The sequence below is a fragment of the Semicossyphus pulcher genome, unplaced genomic scaffold (assembly GCF_022749685.1).
Source record: "Semicossyphus pulcher isolate SPU_LCO1_2020_fin unplaced genomic scaffold, fSemPul1.0.p SCAF_4, whole genome shotgun sequence".
NCBI classification, from domain to species: domain Eukaryota; kingdom Metazoa; phylum Chordata; class Actinopteri; order Labriformes; family Labridae; genus Semicossyphus; species Semicossyphus pulcher.
In genome coordinates, this window is record NW_027211715.1 from 26888240 (window position 1) to 26911400 (window position 23161).

General features: G+C 43.3%; 1 protein-coding gene across 1 annotated transcript in view; it reads right to left on the minus strand.

Moving 5' to 3' along the window:
* Window positions 1–23161, minus strand: part of raver2 (ribonucleoprotein, PTB-binding 2) — a 105306-nt gene that overhangs the window by 74823 nt on the left and 7322 nt on the right. Inside the window, exon 2 of the mRNA XM_069679518.1 lies at window positions 6401–6467. Within this exon, the coding sequence (XP_069535619.1) occupies window positions 6401–6467 (67 nt within the window). The remainder of the gene's footprint in view (window positions 1–6400; window positions 6468–23161) is intronic.

Below are 23161 nucleotides of genomic sequence, written 5' to 3' on the forward strand. Positions count from 1 at the left end.
CCACGGGCTATGGGAACAGAGACAATCCGCAATTAGAAGCAGGTCTTCCCGGGTCGTAAAAACCTGCGTCAACGCGCTAATTTCGGTGGGAAAAGGGTAAAAGTGATGCTACACTTCCTGATAGCTTTGTTAACAGAAGAGGGCAGTGTATTGCATTTCCAGACCGTCCCAACAAACATGCGTGTGTATAGGATTCATCCAGGCTTGATGTGGATGTGTCAAACCCGAAGACTTTCACTGAGGAGACCAAGATTCGAGTTCCATACGAAGCTGAACCAACATTAGCCAAGTCAACAGTGAGTTAATTACCATTATTATTATTGTACAGCATATTTAAGTTGCTGGCTGCGTGGTGGCGCAGTGGTTAGCGGTGTCGCCTCACAGCTAGAAGGTTCTTGGTTCGAATCCCGGGGCCTGTCTGTGTGGAGTTTGCATTCTCTTCTTTCTGTTGTTTTTCCTTTAAAAAAAACACCTACAGGTATCAGGTAGTACTGCATTTATCTCCATCTGAGAAAGCATGAATAGGGGGTGGGACTTCAGCTAAGATACCAGAAGCATAAAAATGCGTTTCCCAAGAACAACAACAGTAACTTTGTTGAAACAGGAAACGTGCTGTGTTGTTAGCATTAGCAGCCACAAAAGACATTCCCCGACAGTCAGGAAAACAACCGACAGAAAGTCAAACGCAGAATCTCAGAATTGTATGAAAAGGATGTTTCACAACTCATAAACCCCTCAGCTGTGAGCACTCTGCAAAAACAAAAATAAAGGTTTTACTTTAATAATCATCGATAATCTCAAGGATCCAGCTTTCACGGCGCAGAGAGGGAGAGATAAGAGGCGAGACATGAAAAAGATTAAGAAAACTTGAGCAGAGGAATGTTCTCGTTCTCACGCTCACAACTAACAGAGAATAACAGAACTTTTTGATCTTCTGCACTTCTGCCATAACAACACTTAGTTTAGCAGCTCTATCCTCACACAAGTGGAACTTGTCGCGAAAATATTCAGTGACTCTGTTTGGAGACACATACGCACAGACACGGGGGTTGGGAATTAATTAAACTGTTCCCGGTAAAAAACAGGTTTTAAATTATCTGATCTATTGGAACAGTACTGAATCCAGCTCGTCTTTCTGACTGTAACCCTCAAATTCCACAGGATCCGTCTCCAGGTGCTTTCCGTGTGCGCCGCGACCTCCAGAGTCGATCGCACCCCTTCAAGTCAAAGGTCGTGATTTTGTCTCCGGCGCGTCCCAGAAGCGTGTCTCCGCTCTGCTCCGCTAAAGATACGCGCCGGGTCTATTTTTGACGGAGGACGCTTCAAGCAAGCGTCAAGCTGAACAGAGCAGATCGTTCCAAACAGGAAGTCACACACGAATACAGCACACAGCATCCAGTCATTTCAAAATAAAACACCATGTACAGACTGGTACAGACTCCTGATTTTTCCGTTTTCATAACAACAACACACTGAAATCTCAACCTCGGAGGTGCAAACTGAGCTGTTGTTTGTGTGTTGCTCTGTTTAACATTGATGTTATCGCGTGATTTCGCAATTCTCATGCGATCTTGTGGATCCAGCTGCTTGGGTCAGCGCTCCGCTCCGCTGCGGATCAGGCTTCCTGTGGGCGAGGGCTCGTGCCGCCTGGCGAACCAGGACCGCGGCGCAGACGGAACGCGTCGGTAACGGTGCCAAAAAAATAGCGTCAAAGTCATGCGTCTAAGCTACTCAAAACTTAAAGAAGGATTTGTGGCAAAGAGGTATGAAGGGTCTAAAGTGAGATTTAATATCATGAAGAAATTTGAAATTATACACACCAGGGCCACAGCCTCCAGACGCACCAAGCAAGAGAATAAATCTTCAATCAATAAGGAGACCAATAAAGACTGATAAGCAGCGTTGGTGGCATTGGTGTCATTAAAATCTATTCCCATCTCTACACACACTTGGGTTCTTTATTTACAATGTTGGCATCTACACCCTCTGATAAACAGTGTTTAAAGCTTTGAACGTTGCCATACATTTTAAGGTCATTAAACGTCTCACAGAGTGCTGAACTGAAACTGTTACACGGTGGCAGAGAAAGAAAGACGCAAGAGTGGAGAGGAGGAAAAGGTGAAAGGGAAGAAGACACGGAGAGGAAGGAGAGAGTGAGTCAGACTGTAAACACTTGGTCGGGGTTGATGTTATCCAGCTGCCATGAAAGCTGATCCAACGGCTGGCAGGCTCAGGCTGACCGCCGCGTCACACACACACACGGACACACATACATGCACAAAGAAGCCGGTGGGATAGAGGGTCTGTGTTTGGGGTAAGTGAAGAGGCGACAAGTCGGGGGGGGTTACCGGATCAAGGCTAAATATTCAATCCTTCAGCACACACACACTGACACACACACAAAGTGAAAAGCTGCCGAGGCTTGAAATCAATCTTTCACACCTCCGACAGAAGCAGTCGGGGATCTCCCACCCCACATGCACACACACACACAGACACCCACACTCACACACTTGTACCGGCTTAGGGAACAGTGTCCACCCTGCCTGCTGAGGCAGCACCCTACCAACCTGTTTTGTTCTTAATTCAGAAAGGTGAAGGAGTTACTGAGCAGAGTCACAAAGTTTAACTGGTAATCTAACAGGAGTTTGACCATGTGGACTAAAGAGAAAACAGAAAGACGACCAAAAATCAGCAGAGACGGGGGGTTGAAAAGTAAACAAATGTCAAAGGTCAAAAACTATTTCTGCAATAAGGGGCTGGAAGTAAAGTAGGTTATAAATTAACCTAACTCTGACCACTCTCATGTCTACTGCTCTACAACTGCCGGGGGTCAGAGCGCCTAAGTTTGCGCCTTTGCCTGCAGCGGGCTTACAATGCATCAGTCCCGATGGTCAGTCCACAGGACAGCGGCTCCACATAGTTTCTTTCTTTCTTTCTGTCCTTGCCCGGTCAAGCCTCATGGATCAGGGCCCAGCCACCAGACGCTCCTCGTAGAGCTTCCTTCCCAAATCGTATGTTAAATATAAGGCTTGATGGGACGCTGGTTTAGCTCAGTTGGTAGAGCAGGCGCCCCATATACAGAGGCTACAGTCCTCATTGCGCTGACTCGCAATCTGCGATCATTTGGTGCATGTCATCCCCCTTTCTTTACTCCCCACATTTCCTGTCTCTTTTAAGCTGTCGAATAAATAAAGGCAAAAAAAAGCAGCCGCTGGTTCTTATAGTTTTCTTTAGTACATATCTCTCTCATTTGGTATAACACTGGCCTATCATGGAAGCAGGAGTTCATGAGCACAAACTTTAACACAGGTGACATTACATCACGGGAATTACTATTAGCCTCACAGACCTGTGGTCAAATTAAGGTCATTAATGCTAGTTGTCATTATAGGTACAGTTATCTGACCACTGCAGTTCCTCTTCTCACTGACCAAAGTAAGACAAACAAACGTGTTTTTGTCAATAAAAGTGTGACTGATAAAGTTGTGAGAAACTGAAGTGAGAAAGGTACTGTAGGTCAGTGACAATAATACTACTGTTTACATTAACACATGGCTTATACTGACATGTAAGGCTTCATGTTAATACTTAAACAGTTATAATCTTCTGTTTTCTCTGAAGGTTTAACTTTAAAACGACCGTCTTTGTAGCAATGCAGAATTTCTCAACAGCAGGTGGATTTGAATAAATTATACTTCTCTTAAGCTTCAGGATGAACAGAAAACTTTCCATGTTGATCAGTGTCTCCCCGTTGGCCCGCTCCCGCCTCATTACTATGAACACTGAGCAGCTTCAATCCTCTTATTTAAAGCATACAGGCTGCAAAAGCCCTTCTCGTGCCTTGGAGCAGACAAAGCCTTCTACAGCTACACCTGTGCTGCGATGTATCGTAGCAGAGTCCTTAAAAACATTTCTAACGATATATTTAACCTGAAAAACATCATCCTTTGCCCTCACCCGAGGCCTTGGACAGATCTCTTTAAAGACGGTGAGTAAATTCCACTTTAAGAGATCATATTGAGACTCCTTGGCGATACTACGTTCTGCTGTCAAACTACCGACCAGAGAACAACTACAGCGATACGAGTGTTAAATGAGAGGGTTAAAAAGGGGGGATTAAAAGACAGAAATACGGCGCTCTTGCTGGGATAACTGAGTTTGTCAGGAAATATCTAACTTTTTCTCTCATGTTCTTGAGGCTGTTCTCTCATCCCACTCCACCCACCGCGCCACATCAGAGCCCAACACCCGACGCCACCGCAGCATCCTAATTAGCCAAGTACCGGGGCTGCCGGTGCGATGAGGACCCGTGTTTCATCAGGCTCTCGTTTGCTCTGAAACTCCATTAACCTTTTGGTAAGACTGCTGCTTTGATATCTCAGCTGTTTACAGCCCCCCTTGACTTTCTGAAAGCGTTATGTTTCAGGTGCTTGGCTGACTGCTCGGACTAAATATAGGCACTATGTTAGATTTCCCTGGAAAGGGACACACTCTAGGGGCAGGGGGTTTGCTCTCTCTGTGTGTGTGTGTGTTTTCTTGTACTTTCAGACTTATATGAGGACGAAATGTACTCAGAAGGTGAGACAAGTGTAGAAAACTCTTTAAAATGAGACACTTACTTTAACACACAGTTACTATATGGACAGGATACTTAAAAAGAACTGTAATTTAAACTTGTCTAAAATAGTCAGTTTAGGTAAATAGTAAGTGTGTTTAAAACCTACTTTTATAAGCTTCTATGATATACGAAGATATGCGCCCATCAGTTACCAAAACTACAGATTTGACTATTTAATTATGTCAATTTTAACTGACCAATCAAGTGTTACAACATATTCAAATAAAACAATCTCTGCCAGCCAGCGACCCTGTCGTTAAGCATGTGGATATACAAGTGTAACACTGTAACTAGATAGTAGTAGTAACTAAATAATAGAATATCAATATAGAAGTCAGGACAATTTAGGACACACTGCCTTGATGAAAATGTTGGGAATTGTGTACCCTGTAACGGTCTGATTTCTTGTTGCAATATTATAAACTTAGTTGCTAATTTATCAGGTTGGTAGTTCTGTTAAATTGTAAACCAGTAAGTTGTTTGATCTATAAATCATCGCAAAACAAAAAAAAAGTAGAGCCAAAAGCGGATATAGTCCAGAGTTTTAGTTAACAGTATAAGAAGTGTGTTATCCTCACACTGGAGAATCTGGAACCTTCAAGGGCCTATGTCCACTAACTGCGTTTTTCAGAGCGCTTCTCACCGGCGCTTTCTGTTGCTAAGTTACGAAAGCTGTCCGGCTGCACTTACACTTCCCTTGGTAGAGCTCTCAAACCTGGAAATTGTACCCTCAAAAAACAAGAGGATTAACTTCTCCTCCGCCATTGTTGTTGACAAAGTTGATATCAGAACACCCGCCCCTTCTTGATTTTGATTGGTCGGTGAGGGAGAAGTGACATTGATAAGCGCGGCAGTGTTACTAAAGTTTTACTATTTTCAGCTGAGAGCGCTGCAAGCTCAGTGACAAAAAACAGCTGGCGTAAAAAGTGCCATAAGTGGGCACATGCTCTTAATTTTTTGGGGTTTTATTCCTCAGAAATTCGTGTAAACTGAAGTGATCAAAATGAGACTGTTTCAGCTTCGATATGCTGTCAGGTGTTTCTATTATTCCGTCAACCACAATACTATCCATGAGGTTGGGCTAAATAGCCGGCAAGTTTAAGATGTACAGTTATAAACTGGCAACTAAGCGTATTTTATTTTGAAATGTAACTTTAATAATCATTTCTTTGCGTCAATTTATAGGGAAGTGAACAGCCAAAGTCCTTGTGTTCTTAAAGCACAAGAAGCCAGTCTTATATATAAAAAAATAAACACAGTCTCTAGAGTTACAGGCATAAGTATCAGCCCATCTGTGAGCTTGATGTTAGACTATATAATGTGTCAGTCATGCATCCTGCCTCACTCCATCCACACTGTCGGTATCACTGCCGCACCACTTTCCATATAACTATTAATATACAAATTAGTGATGACAGATATGACATGGCTGTATGTTTAGGGTTTGGTTTACAGGTTCATTTGAGCAAAGCTGCATATGTGTGTGCGTGTGTGTGTGTGTGTGTGTGTGTGTGTGTGTGTGTGTGTGTGTGTGTGTGTGTGTGTGTAAAATTGCACGTCTATCTTTGTGCGGACCAGTTGGAGTTTTAGTCACTTTGGATTGTCCTCCATTCTTCTAAGGGCTTCTAATTTCATTATATATTATTTTATTAATATTATAATATATTATCAAAATGTTTGAGGGAGGGGAAGTGTTCTGTCTGTAAGGGTCCTCACAAGTATAGTAGTACAAGCTTGTGCGTTTGTGTGTCCGTACGTGTGGTTTAGTGTGAGTCTTACCTGTGCCTTTGTTGCGGTCCACAAAGCAATACTTCAGCTCATATTCTTTCAGAATTTCATGGACTTCCTGTGAAAAGAGAAGAAGAGAGAAACACACGAGACATGAGCCAAGAAATGATCAAATGTTCAGGAGTCTTAAAGGTTACAGTTTTATCAACAGATTCTGAGGGACACAAAAAACTGAAAAACATTCTGATTCATGCAATGACAAGTTTAAAGTGATAATCTCGAAGATTTTCAGGTAAATAAATGTCTGTTAAGTCTCTATCTATCGCTGAATGAGGTAACACAATGGTCACCGAGCCTATGGCCCACTGATGAAAGCCTTTGCATTTGCAGTATTACAGACTGGCTGTCTGTGGCGACTTCCGCAGCACCCAGTTAGTGACGCGTTTTCCATCATCCAGCAGTGGTTGGTCTGCCAGAGAGGGTAGGCAGAGCTAAGCGGCTGCTTTTCCGCTCTCTGCAAGTGTTGCGAGTAAACAGTAATCTACTATGGCTGAACAAACAAAGAGAAGATGGATGACTACAGATACAACTTCAAAAATAAGTGAAAATCCAAAGAAAAAGAAACAAACTCGACGCTCAGATGAAGGCAAACAGTCTAAAAAGGAAAGCGACCGTCAGCGAGGAAAATCAAGAGTTACAACCGGAGCCAACTGTGGACGCAACACTGTCTGGATATCTGGGAAGTGTGCTCCTGCAATTACCGTTAATCACCATAGGTGCTGCTAAAGAGAATTAAACTGAGATCTTCGAGATTACAATTTTTACACTGCAGTTCCACCACATTTTACATTGAACCAAGCAACGCCGGCGCAAAGCCGCACCAGTGTGTGTTTTTAGCGGCGTTGCTGAAGCAAAAGACTTGCGAAGTGTAAACACACACACACAGCGCTGTCCCACCCTGCTGGCTCTGCCGTTTACACTGACTGTTACTACCTCCAATTCCAACTCAGAGGCTGAACGACTTTGCCCCACCATCCTGCGGGCGAACAGTCCCGGTTTGAACTGGTAATGTAAAAGAGGCTTATGTAATGTTTTCATACAAGCTGTTAAAAATAAAAGATTATTTCTGATTCTATCACCGACACTTGTTGGCATTGTTGGCATTTTTTGAGATGTTTCTGAATTATTCTAAAAGTTCTCAGTTAATTTGCAGTAAATCAAATATTCTGTCCATCTAACACTGGTTTTTTTTCCATCATCACACTTATGAAACCTTTATTTGAGCTATTTTCCTTGATGTAAGACTTCCTCTGACTGCAGTAATTTGCTTCCAACAGGTAATTATGTTCTTTTAAAAAAGTGTATTTTTTGAGATGACTGGCTTTCTCTTTCCTGTCAGGCTAATACTAACAGCAGCCCACCACACTGCACTCAAATCCACAGGAGGGACACACACACACACACACACACACACACACACACACTGATATATATCAAAGTAATAATTCTGCTTTCCGAAAAGAAACTTTATATGATCTCTTCAGTGACAATTAATGAGGAAGTTAGAAAGTAAAGAGAGCACAGATCCTCCCACCGTGTCCGAGTGTGTTACGAACTGAAGGAGAACTTTCTGTTACTCTCGGCACCTTCCCGGTGGGAAGCAGTGCCACGTTGCCACAGTGAACCTCGACTGCCCAAAAGCAACTGACAGCACAAACTGTTCGGAGTTCAGGGAACACATGTTTTTCCTTAGATATGCTCCTGTAATATGAGCAACCCCGTGGATGCAGTCACAGTCGAAACCTGTCCAAGAGCGCAGCAGTTCCAGGTCGAGCAGGAACACGGTGTAGGCGGACAGCTGAGCAGTGAGCAACAAAACAAAACAAACACGGCGCTAAAACAACCTGCGAGCCACCGTCTAAACCCAGCGGCAATGGAAAGGTCACTGCAGCATAAAGCAATTATTGTTGAGTGCCACCAGAGACAAGATATAATGGCAAGTCTACAGTATGATGCACATCAGGCTGGACTTTCAGACAGGTTTCCCCTCAGGTGCAGACTGACTGAATTTACCATTAATGCGTGATGCAGAGGCCCTCTCTCCCTCGCTGCTTTCTCTCTTCCACCTTTTCTCTCATTATGTTCCACATTCTTTACTTTTTTTTTATCGAAATTGAATAGCGTACATTTACAAGAGCTGGTTTAAAGAGGACAAATAGCCTTTAAATTACAAACAAAAGAGAAAGAAGTGCATCCTCCAAAATGCCAATCAGCCTTTGAAGAGCTGATTGGCATTTGGGAGGATGCGGCTGTTCCCTTTTGTCGGCTAATGTTGCCTGAATCCATTCATCCTGTGTTTGTACTCCTCTCATTCAAAGGGGGAAAACAAAGACGTGCTCTTTGCATAAATCTAATGTAGCAATTCGTAGCGTGTTGTATACAATAATCACCTTTCACATGAGAGGGAAATTAAGTTTGACATTTCAGGGAGGTTGTGTGGACAGAAACAGAAAACACTTTGTGTCCCATTAATCAAAACGACGATATTTCCTCACATAATAATCAGGGTTCAAATAAAAAGCCAGGTCTCACAGGATGGACGGGCGGATGCTCTATTCAAATAATTACACCAACAAATAAAGGGAAGAAAAAAAGAGGGTGGATAAACTCCCGTGTGCCTACCACATCATTTGTATGCTAGTTTAGAATAAGATGCTTTTCCATTGGTGTTGACGAACCTTTTGTTTGTTTGGTCAGATTTGAACGTGTGGCTCTGGTGTAGATGTCGTGTCCAAAGAAAACTCTCTGCAACTTTATGAGGCCAAAAAACGTCTTACATCAATCCATTTGTTAATAACAGGAACAAAAGCAGCCGATAACCCCAAAAACACACCACCTGTCTTTGCACGCCCAAAAACCGCAGACCTCTCTGTGTGCAACACCTGTGCTAAATTAGCCCTACACTTTTTGCTGGTTATGAAACAGACTGAAATTAATTCTGATTACTCTATACTCAAACCAGACCATCAGCAACAACATTGATTATTTCCTTTTAGTTTTTTTTAATGCCTCAAACTGCTGCAGACAAAGCGATTACTGGATAAAGTGCGTCAGATTTTATTCCCTGTGATTGTATTTGTGCTAACATCTCAGCCAAACTGTATTTTGTAGTTACATGTAAGTGCCACCAGATGGCAGGAGCAACAGTTGAAGTGCCGTGTTAGAAATCCCTAATTTTTTTTAACACATTTCTGCAAATGTTTCACAATAAAAGCCTTGTAAAGAAGTTACCTATGAAAAGCTTGAGGGCTTTTAATTTAAAAAGAATACAGAAACTGATGATTTAACATTAAAGTTGTAATCTCGAAGATCTCAGTTTCATCCTCTTTGGCGGCACCTGTGGCCATAAGCGGTAATTGCGGGAGCACACTTCCAAGATATCCAGACAGTGTCTCATGTGTGACGTCCACGGTTGGCTCCGGTTGGCTCCGGTTGTAACTCTTGATTTTCCTCGCTGACGGTCGCTTTCCCTTTTAGACTGTTTGCTTCATCTGAGCGTCGAGTTTGTTTCTTTTTCTTTGGATTTTCACTCATTTTTGAAGTTGTATCTGTAGTCATCCATCTTTTCTTTGTTTGTTCAGCCATGGTAGATTACTGTTTACTCGCAACACTTGCAGAGACCGGAAAAGCAGCCGCTTAGCTCCGCCTACCCTCTCTGGCAGACCAACCACTGCTGGGTGACGGAAAACGCGTCACTAACTGGGCGCCGCAACTGGGCCAAAACGCAGAGTAAAAGCTACGTTTTGAAAAACCCCCTCGTACGTGTGGACATGGCCTCAATTACATTAAAAAAATACTTTGGCTCAAACATTTTTAAGGTTCGTCCTGGACATTATAATGCCAACACACACTCACATCTTAATAATACCGGAGTGTGGGCGACTTAACAAGAAGGCAAATACAATAAGAATGAAAAAGGATTAAAACCATTTAGATCAAAGCTGCCTGTTTAAACCAAAGCTCATGTTCTTCTTTCATATTTGCTTATCTGGCTTTTTCAGTGCTTACACGTTTCTATTTCCTTAATGCACCGAGTTTATACTGTATTAAATGTCTCGTTTTACTCTAGCGTTCTCTTTTACTCTGGCCTCATGCATGCTGCTCTTGTATTTACGAGAAATCTGACACAAAGGTAATACATTCAAGGAAAACCTCCTACAGGGAAGAAGCAACAAAACTTTTATTGTAAATCAAGGGAATTGGTGTGTAAAAAATGTAAGGCCTCTGATTATTTTTACCCCTTAATAACATGAAGTGATGTTTCATCTGTACTGCACAGGACACAGACACTGACATTGCAGAGTTCTTGGTGACATTCAGACAAGGTTGAATCCTGCCTCTCAGTGTCATTCCCTCTCCGGTGGGCGTCCCTGTGCTATTCCAGGTACCCGAGCAGAGCTGAAAGTTTTATTTCTCAGAGCGCTCGCACATTACGAGACATTTAAAGACTATTTTTAGGAGTCCAAACGGCCCTGCCTCTTTTCTAACCGCGCTCTATTCCAGTTTGTCTCACCCTACTTCCTTTTACATTCCATGTTTTAATGATCTTTTCCTCTCAAAACATCCCATCACGCTGTTCTACGATGTTCCACTTTGTTACATTGAGATTCCCACGATGCTATTTCCACAGCTTTTTAATTAACGCTGCCGTAATAGCCGAGCGACGCTAGTGTTTCAGAACAGAGACGGCGCTCGAGGAAAGAGACCTGCCTTCAGCTTTGAATTCACGGATATAACAAACACTCATCGTTTCAAACTAAACCCACAAAATAAAAATCCTCACAGCCGTATCTTCTATGGAAGAGCTCAATTCTGATGCCTCTCACCACCTCAGCGTTAAGACAGAGAACCTGAACAGTTAAAAGGCATAAGCACCATTTTTTCCCTTCTCAAGGCCGTCCTATTGTATGTGACTCTCTGTAAAGCATCTTACTCTGCTCCATGCTTCGCTACAACGTTGCCTCTGCTGTAAGACGCTGACATTTCCAGCAAGTCCAGTCAGTACCCCAGCACCAGCCTTCAGCCCGGGGCCAATTTCTGTGATGCACGTACATGAACACTTGGTGAAGTATTAAAGCAGAGTGCCCTGAGAGGATGGGCTTGAGAAGGAATGTGATAGCAGCCTTATCTAACACCTGGTACAACCAAAACAGATCCTGTAGGCATAGCAGAGGTTCATGACGGAACATGAAACAGTGGCACTTGCTGAACACTGCTGCTCCTGCAAACGTCTATTTACTGACCAGGGCCTTAAAGGCAAGCCCAAACCTTCAACTGTATAAGTGGGCTAAAGGCAAATTGTTACAATGTTACATTTTGCCTTTTGTGTTCACTCGGCAGCTTTTACCGGCGGAACAAAAGTTGTGATGTGCGAGGAAACTGCTCTCTGATTGGTCCGAATTTCCACATGGGAAAACTCTCTGAAGTACACAAAGAGGGAGAGCACTCTCCTCGATCACACTCAACATGATCGCAGACTTTAATGTGATAATTTCAAAGATTATCATTTAAATAAACGTGTTAATTCATCTATCGCTGAATGAGGTAACACAATGGTGATTGAGCCTATGGCCCACTGATGAAAGCCTTTACATTTGCAGTATTACAGACTGGGTGAAGAAATCACAAGCAGCGCCCAGTTAGTGACGCCTTTTCCATCAGCCACTAGCGGTTTGTCTGCCAGAGAGGGTAGGCGGAGCTAAGCGGCTGCTTTTCCGGTCTCTGCAGGTGTTGCGAGTAAACAGTAATCTACTATGGCTGAACAAACAAAGAAAAGATCGATGACTACAGATACAACTTCAAAAATAAGTGAAAATCCAAAGAAAAAGAAACAAACTCGACGCTCAGATGAAGCAAACAGTCTAAAAAGGAAAGCGACCGTCAGCAAGGAAAATCTAGAGTTACAACCCCAATCCCATTCTCCTTTAGTTTTACAATGAACAGTTTTGTCCTCTACTCATCTTGCTGCCTGGCTGCGTGGCTGTTTCTCCAAGTGTCAGCACCTGTTAACACCCACAATCCTCAGTGTTTTGGTTTGCTTCCTATATTAGGTCCTACTTTACGTCTTGTTTATGTTCTCACCTGAATTGAACCGGACCGGATTGAGTCCCGTATTTTCTGGTGGACCATGGTCCGGTGGTGCACACCAGTCCGAATGCCTGTTCTCACCTGTGAACCAGGTGAACCAGACTTTCCTGCTAATGGCCAGTAGGGGGGAGACTGCCCTGGTTAGGTGATTGTATGAGGCCAGAAGGGAAAAGGACTTTATTCCTAAGTTGATATATATTCCCTTAGTGAACATTTTCCTTATGAGTTCATGGTTTCAATTGCCAGTTTCAAGTCTTCTACAAAACACAATGTTGTCTATTTTGTAGCTTCAACATAGACAGGAGGCTTGAGGGCTTCACTGGCTGTGACTGACAAGTCACTACAACAGAGACATGACAGTCAGGATGGAGGGGTAGGTGTCGCTTCTAGCTCCGACAAACCACGATGGTGTTATCTATATGGTAAACTTGGAGATTGAAAACAGACCAATGAGTGACGTCCACTTCTTTTGTGCAGTCACGGACCAAACTGCTGTCTACAAGCTGACAGCACACACATTCAAGCTGATGTATCTCTGTTATATGCAAGCTATGTTTCAATCATGCAGTGTATCGTCTGTACAGATTTAGACCCGAGTAGTGGAGCGAAGATGTAGTAAATGTCTTTGGTTACAGGTTACCTGAAGTAGGGCAGGATTGCAGAAGAGTTAAGGTGCACACATCCTAAATGCTAAAAGCACTCTCTGCGACCTGCTGCATCAAAAAGCTGAACCGAATACAACTCAAGGCATTCCTCTTTTGAATACTCTCCCTGCCGCTGCCTGCGCTGAGTTCAAGCCACTAATGCTCACCTACAGAGTCTGCCTCATTCAGGTTTATAAACCTTTTCAGTCACTAAGATCAGCACAAGATTCAAGACTAGTTGTGAGGCAAGAAATCTCAATTCAAACTGCATGCTGCCTCAGTTGTGGAACAATTTATCAAACTCCATTCAGCAATCAGAATTTCTCTGATCGCTTCAGGATCTACCTCTTTGTCTAAATATGACTCCTGATCCTCTTTCGTATTCAACAAAGGAAGAAATAATTTGCTATGCCTTTATAAGGACGTGCACACCTTGTTGAACCTGTGTCAGGAGAAACAGAGTTCGAATAACTCGTTCTTGAGGTGTATCATTGCCTAACTGCGACTTGGATTGTATCTCACTTTTATGTCTTTTGGACAAGAGTGTGTAAAGTAAATGGACCAAACTGTTGGAAGAGTTCAAAATAGAAAAGAAAAAGAAATATCCTGGTACAAGTATGAAATAAATTGCTACGCAAACATCTTCAGGTAACATCTGTGCACATGCAGCCAAGAGAAGATATTCTAGCCCGAGCTTTAAAGTGATAATCAGATTATAGATTTTCATTTAATGTCTGTTAAGTCACCATCACCGAATGAGGTAACCATGGTGACTGAGCCTATGGCCCACTGATGAAAGACTTTGCATTTGCAGTATTACAGACTGGCTGTCTGGTGCGACTTTCACAAGCGGCGCCCAGTTAGTGACGTGTTTTCCATCAGCCAGCAGTGGTAGGTCTGTCAGAGAGGGTAGGCGGAGCTAAGCGGCTGCTTTTCGCTCTCTGCAAGTGTTGCGAGTAAACAGTAATCTACTATGGCTGAACAAACATAGAAATGACTACAGATAAAGCTTAAAAAATAAGTGAAAATCCAAAGAAAAAGAAACAAACTCGACGCTCAGATGAAGGCAAACAGTCTGAAAAGGAAAGCGACCGTCAGCGAGTTACAACCGGAGCCAACCGTGGACATCACACATGAGACACTGTCTGGATAACTGGGAAGTTTACCGCCATAGGTGCCGCCAAAGAGACAAAACTGAGGCAAAGAAAGAAGCTTTGAGCAGAGCCTTAATATCAAACTCGATTGATTTAACTGCTGCTCATGTGCACATTTGCACAGGTTTATGCTAACACTAACACTTTCACTTCTGCTCTTTGCTGTGGCTCAAAAACAACAAGACTACAGCTGAAGAAGCCTTCGTTCTGACCAACAACATCCATGTAGCATTCACCTTACTGAATCCTCAGCAGCATTTAAGTATGAGACAAATGTGTCAGGTGGTGAAATCAGAAAAAAGTGATGATTGCTTTCCTTTCGATCCAATGCCAAATCTCAATCATCCCCTCCTTTCCTTACACTCACACCTCCTACTGTCAGTCTCCTGCTAATAAAGAGCAGACCCACTGCAGATTGTCTTTCAGATGGTTGGTTTGTTGTTGTGACCCCTGCAATCTCTCACTCAGCCACCTTAGGTATTTCTTATCCGCCTCTGGAGCTCGTCCTATTCTGTACAGAGGACGGTGGACAAGGTAGTGTAAATGTAAGGTGAGAAAGGCCAGGCAGGAGTCATGTTATTTTCCGCCCTTAACAGGCAAAGAAGAAAGAGAGGAGGGGGGATATGTTTACTCTGACACCTGTTCATTCATTTCAAGAACACACACACACACATACAGAGAGACACACACATAAATGAGGTGGCTACTGGGAGACAGAGAGACATCGGGCTCTTTTCAACAGTGTGTGTTGTGTGTGTCTGAGCGAGAGATTTGGTCGGAGGAAGTGGGGGATTAGGGGACAAACACACTCTGCATGGCCTCCTTACCGACAGCGACTGTGTCCTTGACCTACTGGTAGAGTGAAGCATGCTACAGCGAGCGCAGAGGATGGAGCCCAGGTCTGCCAGCAAGCAGGAAGCTACACCTACACTCAACACGACTGTATGGTGTTTAATTATTAGCATCATAATACAGGTTCATGTCCTGCACTTTCATGAGAAGTTTAACCTGCTTTTATTGTGATGACAAGACATGAATTACATACAGTTTTGGTACACACGTCAGGGAAAGATCTCAGGTCTTCTGAGTGAATGTCTTGTGTTTGATGCATCATCTCACGGATGTGTAGAGAACTGGACACAGCGTTGGATGCAGGGACAGACCTATGAAAGCTGATCAGTTGCGTATGAAATCAATAAAGTTAGATTATAACTCTTTGTTGAGGAACAAAGGCGTCGGGATAGACTTTTTCAGACTTTTGACTGGCTGCAATTCTTTTTCTTCTTTGCATAACCGGGTTATATCGCCGCCTGTCGGTGTGGCATTCTCATTACAGCGTTTCTGTTGTGGTTTTGTGTTTTCGTTTGGATGAGGACTTTTTTATAACCATGCTTGTGTGGACTAATACCCGTGTACGTGTAGACATGGCCTTAATTACGTTCCCTCTCCCCGCTCCTCTTCTGCTCTGCTACTCGGGAACAGAACGTTGCAGGAGCCGGATTTGTCAACAGAGCATCAAATAACTCATTAAAATTTAGCTTCACTTGAGCAGGATAAGAACTAACTATAATGACAGAAAGCATGTTTGAGAAAAATGTATTTTTCGTGTATTTTGATTTTATAGTTTGACTCATGTCCCATCTGTTAACATGGAGGAGGCGGGCTTTATGACCTATACTGCAGCCAGTCAGCAGGGGGCGATAGAGAGGTTTTGGCTTCACTTTTAGGGAGCTGTCATGTCGTCCATGTTTTTATACAGTCTATAGTTCATACTGGGGAGTGGATACCACTGATTATAAATGTGTCTTTTGCTATGTAAGTAGATGGGAAAAAACCCTAACCTTTTTTGGGGCCAGTGTGCGTCACCTAAAGGCCAGGTAGTTGTAATGACACAGTTTGGCCACTATGGAAAATTGGCTTCAAAGGCCAGCACACCTCCAGGGGGTTTGATCCATCCATCCCGACCTCTTCCCTGCATGGACTATATCGCTCTTTACCCTTCGATTCCACAGGATCCGTCTCCGGCGCATTCCGTGTGCGCCGCGACCTCCGGAGTCAATCGCGCCCATTCAAGTCAATGATAGTTATTCCACAGCACGCGCCGCGGTCCGTCTCTGGCGCATCCCAGAAGCGTGTCTCCGCTCTGCTCCGCTAAAGATAGGCGCCGGGTATTTTGGACGGAGGCCGCTTCAAACACACGTCAAGCTGAACAGAGCAGATCGTTCCAAACAGGAAGTCACACACGGAAGCAGCATACAGCCTCCGGTCATTTCAAAATAAAACACCATTTTCAGACCGGTAAAGACTCCTGTTTTTTCCGTTTATTTTAAGATCAACACACTGAAATCTCGGAAAAAGAACACTTTTAATGAAGTAGTGTACTCCTCCATGGTAGAAGCACAAAAATCACGGAATGATTTCCAAATGAGCAGATAATCAACCTCAGATGTGCAAACTGATCTGTGGTTTGTGTGTTGCTGTGCTAACATTGATTCTCGCCAACAATTCTCTCGCGATCTTCTGATCTTGCGAATCCAGCTGCTTGGGCCAGCGCTCGGCTGTCCTACGACCAGACACGCTCCCTGTGGGCGAGGGCCGCGCCGTTGACGGACCAGAAACGCGGCGCAGACGGAACGCGCCGGAGACGGATCCTGTGGGATCGAGGGGTCATACTTTGTGACGCGACTTCTTCTTTGCTCCTTTGAAAACTGCTACGACCACGAGAGGAAGCTGCCAAAGAATAAACGTCATTATGGGTCGCAATACATTGTTTGAACGGAGGACTTAGACAGCTGGATTTTTGGGAGCACGGTGTGTGGAAAACAGCTAATGTTGACGATACTGAATGCATGAATGGTATCAATCAGGCAGTGTAATGTTGCTGGTTATACTTGTACACAGTATAACAGCTGCACTCAGTTATAGCACATAGTTTAACAATTTGTTTTATGTTAATCTGACATTACAACAATGCAGCCCTAATAGATCCAAGAAACAATGTTTTCCATATTTGGTATGAGCCAAGTTTTTGTCTGTGTGTGTGTGTGTGTGTGTGTGTGTGTGTGTGAGTGACAGGTGGCTCAAACCATGCACGCCACAGATCACTGGCCTATCAAGTGCCTGCCAGGAGAGCTTCTTAGGAAACATGCACGCTCACGTATTGAGAGCAGACGAGCATAAATACACGAGTCCGGGCGTCTCTCTTTTCTTTCTCTCCTTCTTTCTCTCCCAAACACATTCTCAGGAGTTTTCACACCTCGTATGCCAGTTTAACACCCTCTCTCTGCACCGGCGCTGCTAGATATCCTCAGTTTAACACGTCTGTTTTTCTCTTCTTTCTCTTCAGCCTGGCGCTCTCCTTCTCTTTCTTTCCTCCCTTTCTCATCGCGTCCTTGGGAATCCCATCAAACTCCTTCTCCCTCATTTGTATCCACCTGCCTCCTCCTGTCTTTGCTCTTTTTCACTGCTGGACAAAACAACGGCTGTCTGGTTAAATTTTCATGCTGAGTAAATCTTACCGTCTAGGAGGGGACAGAGAATACAAACACACAATCAGATCCATGATTTTCTGTCTTGCTTGACTCTCTATTCTCACAATTTATCTCTCTCTTTTCTTTCCTTCATCTTATGCTTGCCTTCTTCACATGTTTTGCTCATAGACAGTTGAGACAGGTGATGCGTAAAGGGGCGCAGCAGAAGCAGGGATTCAAGCCTATAATCAACCTCAGCGGTAACAGGCAGGGGACGGTCCAGGAGGTACACCCTCTTGGACCTAACATTATCTGACAGACTTCCAATGTGGTAGACGAGAAACACAGGCAAGACGCTGACGAAAAGTCGGCACAGTATTCACCTCCTCATAGTCCATCATTGTGTGCAAATATCCGCAAACGTGCATAAAGACTTGGGATAAAATGAATCCATATTACCTGCTGTTTATATTATTTTCATCATGAGTTTAAAAAGAAAGCTGTTGCAATGATTTTTAGTGCCTTTCATGCTTATGCTCGATTGCTAATATCCACCTTTCAGGTACAGTAACAGGAGTGAGTTTAGGCCTGATTTATCCTGATACATCGCCCCCAAAACACACACTGATCGATTTTCACTTGTATCCCGGGAACCTGCAGTTAGTTTGGTCCTGAATCATTGTCCACGTGTCATGTTTATCCATCCATCCATTATCTACTGTACACCGCTCAGGGTCGCGTGGGGTGGGGGCGGTTGCTGGAGCCGACACCAGCTGTCATTGGGCGAGGGGCGAGTACACCCTGGTCAGGTCGCCAGTCAATCACAGGACCAAAAGACAGACGGGCGTTGGTTTAGCTCAGTTGGCAATTTCAGATCCCATCGGCTTCCAGTCAAGACTTCCTTTCCACAACAACACTTGCCATCCCTAAAATCCACGATTCTACATTTCTATGTAGATTCTGTAAATAGAGATTACTCAGTTGGTAGAGCAGGCCCCCTATGTTACAGTCCTCAACGCACCGATCACAGCTTCAACTCCCGGTCTGCCGATCATTTGGTGCATGTCATCCCCCACATTTCCTGTCTCTCTTCAGCTATCCTAAAGGCAAAGAGACAGACAACATTTCACACTCACAATCACACCTACGGGAAATTTCGGAGTCACCAATGAACCTAACGAGCATGTCTTAGGGCTGTGGGAGGAAGCCGGAGTACCTGGAGAGAACCCACGCATGCACAGGGAGAACATGCAGAAAGGCATCACTGTGCAGCCTGCCATGCATATAAAACACATTATATTTATAATGCTATGAAACGAATGAAACTAGCTTCATTATGCTTTTTTAATGGACTTGGCCTTGGCGTTATTCAAAGGGCCAGTTTGCTGATTTTCAACCTCAGTCCTATCATGCTATTACGGGGAGCTAATGCCATTATGATAGAAAAAAATGTGTCACTCTGTGCCTTTGGAGGACGCTATCCGCTTCTCCAATGGGCCCTGGAAAACCATCGCCATCATGTCTCGTTCAAAATCGTCAGGTTTGAAATGTAGACTGCAGACCTGAAGATTTTTTAGATCCACCGGTATATTCTCGTCGTACTTCGGATTCTGTACCGCTCTGAGCTGTTGTCTGCAGCGAAAACGGTAGTAATTCACTCCAGAGTCTCTCGCTGGGCCGTTCCTTTCAGAGGGAGGGGCGCAATGCATGCTGGGTGTTGTAGGAATGCAGAATGGGCGAAACGACGAGCTGTTTGTACAACTTTCTCCACAGCTATGGCGCCAATTTCAAATATTATTGCTTCTAGCAATTACAGAGAACACCAGCTTTGACTGACGGTGGCTTTATACAGGGCCAATTGCTCCTTTAAGGTTTTTGAAAAACTGTTTTAAAGCTACCATCTTTAATGGCTAATAGATGGATTGACTGATTGACTAATAGATGTGTTCATTCATTCATTAATGTATTTAGTCATCTGCCAATTAAAAAAAAATACATATTTAGGTTCTCACAAATACAGCAAAGTTCTGGCAGCAAAATTGGGGAAAGTGTGGGTGTTGCTGCCATAAAAAAAGCATCATCAAAACTCAATCAAACATCTCAAATTAGACTTCCCTTTATGGCCTAATAACTCCTCAGAAGAACAATATTATTCAACATCAGCACCAAGACGCCAATTAGAGGAAGGGAAATTACCTAATAAAGCCTTTGTTGTGGGGGAAAGGAGCTATCTTTGGATTTCAATGTGGGAGTCACTTCCTATTGTGAGACATCCTGACAGAAGAACTGGATTCTTTTATGCGTCTTCTTCATTTCACTTGTAGAGAGGATCTGGTCTTAGAAAGGGCACAAGCAGTGGGCTGGGGGTAGCAGGTGGCTCGCCCTGAGACATGACCGATGCTGCCAGTGTGACCCCACCTCCCTCCCCCCTTTCAACACCCACCCGGCTCTGCCTGGCTCTGGCCCTGAAGCCACGGGGGCTCAGATTGGAGGTTATTTTCCCCACTGAGCCGGCAGTCACTCCTCATATAAAAAACTGAGTGCTGCGGACACTGGGTCAAAACACAGTTCAAGAACATGTTGTTTTTCTGCAGTCTGAACTTGTGTAACAGTTTTGGGATGTTATAAATTGTAGCTTTCAGGGCTAAAATGATAATATACAGGGGTGTTTGAAACTTTCTTTCTATGATCACCTACTTTCTGAAACGCTACAGCACTTTGCCCGCACTGTGACTTTGCATTAACGTCAGAAAACTACAATATGCTGCAGAGATATGTGGAAACTGGCAGAGAAGCTCTCAGGCATAAAAGCTAAATGGCCTCTTTTAGTCGTTTGTACTCCTACACTGAGGCGCCAGTGAAAGCATAATGCATATCAACAGGCTGGATGTGGAAAGATTAATGTCTTCTGCACTTGCATCACACACATATTTGTTCCATTATGGACTTAAAACCATCAAAAGAGCTTCACATCACAGGACTCATGAACTCAACGATTTGGTGGATTATACAGCTTTAAAAATGGTCTTACATAAAGCCAGATTTTACATTTAATGTAAAGATTAACCTTCTATTATCACTAGGCTGTGTTAAATACTCGACTCTGATTGACTGCGGCATTCCGAGGTCTGTTATTTCTTTATAGCAGACTGTTGCTAGGGATGCAGCTCTTATCACACAATCCATTGGACTAACTGTAATCATATCAATCCATCGAAATAAGTACATTTAACGTCAGTCTGTTTACAGAGGGAAAAAAGAAAAGAGACAAAGACAGCGGGGAGAAAACAGAAAGGGTTAAAAGACAAAAACTGAAGGGTAAGACAGAGAGAGCTACAAAACTGAAGATGGCACATGATTTAACAGAACACAGTACGGGATACGGCGGTGTTTTTAGAGGGTGAATGGGAAAGAAAATGTCAACAGACTCTGACAGTGACAAGACAGAAAACATCAATCAGGTGATTCCCGCGGTCCCTCCACCATCAGAGGAAATGTTTCCATTTAATGTGAGTAAAAATAGCTCGGTTAGCTAGCTGTCGGGGTCCTGCTCACCCTGTCGGGGTTCCATTCCGCTATAACAACCTGCTCACATGATCCCTTATATATTAGCTTATATGTGAATTGAAAGAAAATAATGTTTTAAAAATTATTTGTAGTGTATTTAGAGCCCATCTCCACTAAAGGCAGTTTTTTTTGTGCTGGCAGAACCTTTTATCTATACAAGAGTGCCTCAAGCGCAAAAAGGCGCCTCTGCGTCAGCTGGTGTTTGTCGCTGCGCTCACAGCGCTCTCAGCTGAAATAGTTTCACTTTTGGACCCTCACCGACCAATCAAAATCAAGAAGGGGCGGGACTTTAGATATCAACTTTGTCAACAACAGTGGCGGAGGTGAAGCTAATCCTTTTTTTTTTCCGAGGGTACAATTTCCAGGCGTAGAGCTGCTGCTAACACCAGGACACGATTCATGTCCATTGTTTTTATGTTTTCTTTATAAAATTTTGGTGAATAGAAGCTAATATTAAGCATACAGAGCAATTTAAAACACACTTAACAGTCATTACAGAGGGAAGCGGAAGTGCCACCAGACAAATTTTGTAACCTAGCAACAGGAACGGTGAGACGCTTGAGGTTCTGGGCACTGCCAGCGCAAAAAATGAGTGGACACAGGCCTTTAAATAAGCTATAGCTTTTACCTATAACTGAATATATATGCAGCTAGAACTGACCTTGAGTTAAAATTATACATTGAGTTAACATTATATTCTTTAAACACATTCGCAGGAAAACACAGTGATGATTATCTAACTAAGAAGAAACTCTTAATTCTTTACTTTTGCTATTTAATGACAACATTTCTGTTAGATTAACTGAATGTATTAATAATAATTAATAATAAACTGCACACTTATAAACATCCCATATGCTAGAAGCTGTGGAGGCATTTCTGACAGGCGACTTTCATAAAAGGCATTTTGAGTAAAAAGTTTTCTTCCGTAAAGGCTTACAGTGGTATTTTTTTTTTTATCTTGACAGAATGACAGATCCCATTGTTCCCCGTGGGTGGAATAAAATACTGAAAGTGATTTATGAAAATAAACCACTGACACGAGGGCGGATGGATGGGTTTGTGCTGTTAAATCTGCCTTCAGGATCTCACCAGAGAAATTGAAAGCCGTCAGATTGAGCTATGAGCGGTTTTTACACTGTCTGGTCACCCGCTGGATTTGATGTTTGCCTTTTTGTCCTTTGTTGACAACAGTGGAACTTGGCAGGGTTTTCTCGCCTTTGTTGTTTGACCTCTAATTACTGAGGTGTTTGCCCCCACAGAGCTGCCACTGTCTGGATGACTGTGTGATGGGTGAGGTCAGGCTTTGCTAATTTGAACAACAGTAATGTCCAACTGTCCAAAGTCGATTACATAATCGTTGATAAACCACAGGTTTGGAGGAAAGCGTAGCCTCCTGAGACCCGAGCTTTTGTTTGGTAAGCATTTTGAATTTCTCCTACCTTTAAGGGATTAATAGGACCTAATAAGTATGAAACTTAAGAATTGTCTTTGTGTTACATTGAAAAACCTTGTCGTAACGGTGTTGTAGCTTGTTGCTATTGATAAAATTAGTCAAATTAGTCTGCCATATCAAGCTACAACTGTTCATACGCGTTAAATTAACAAGTTTCAATCATATAATCTGAAGAGGTTTTGTACCTGGTTGAGTTTTCTGTAGAGACCGACTGTAACACATTTTGGTCGGGATCACGGCCATCTTGAATGTACACCGATCAGTGTAATTTGCTTTTGTGATCACAGAGTGATGGACAAAGTGTCCATGAATGAGACCAACGGGTCTAAGTTTCGCAGAATTAAATATTATGGCGCTGTGAAGCCAAAATGTAA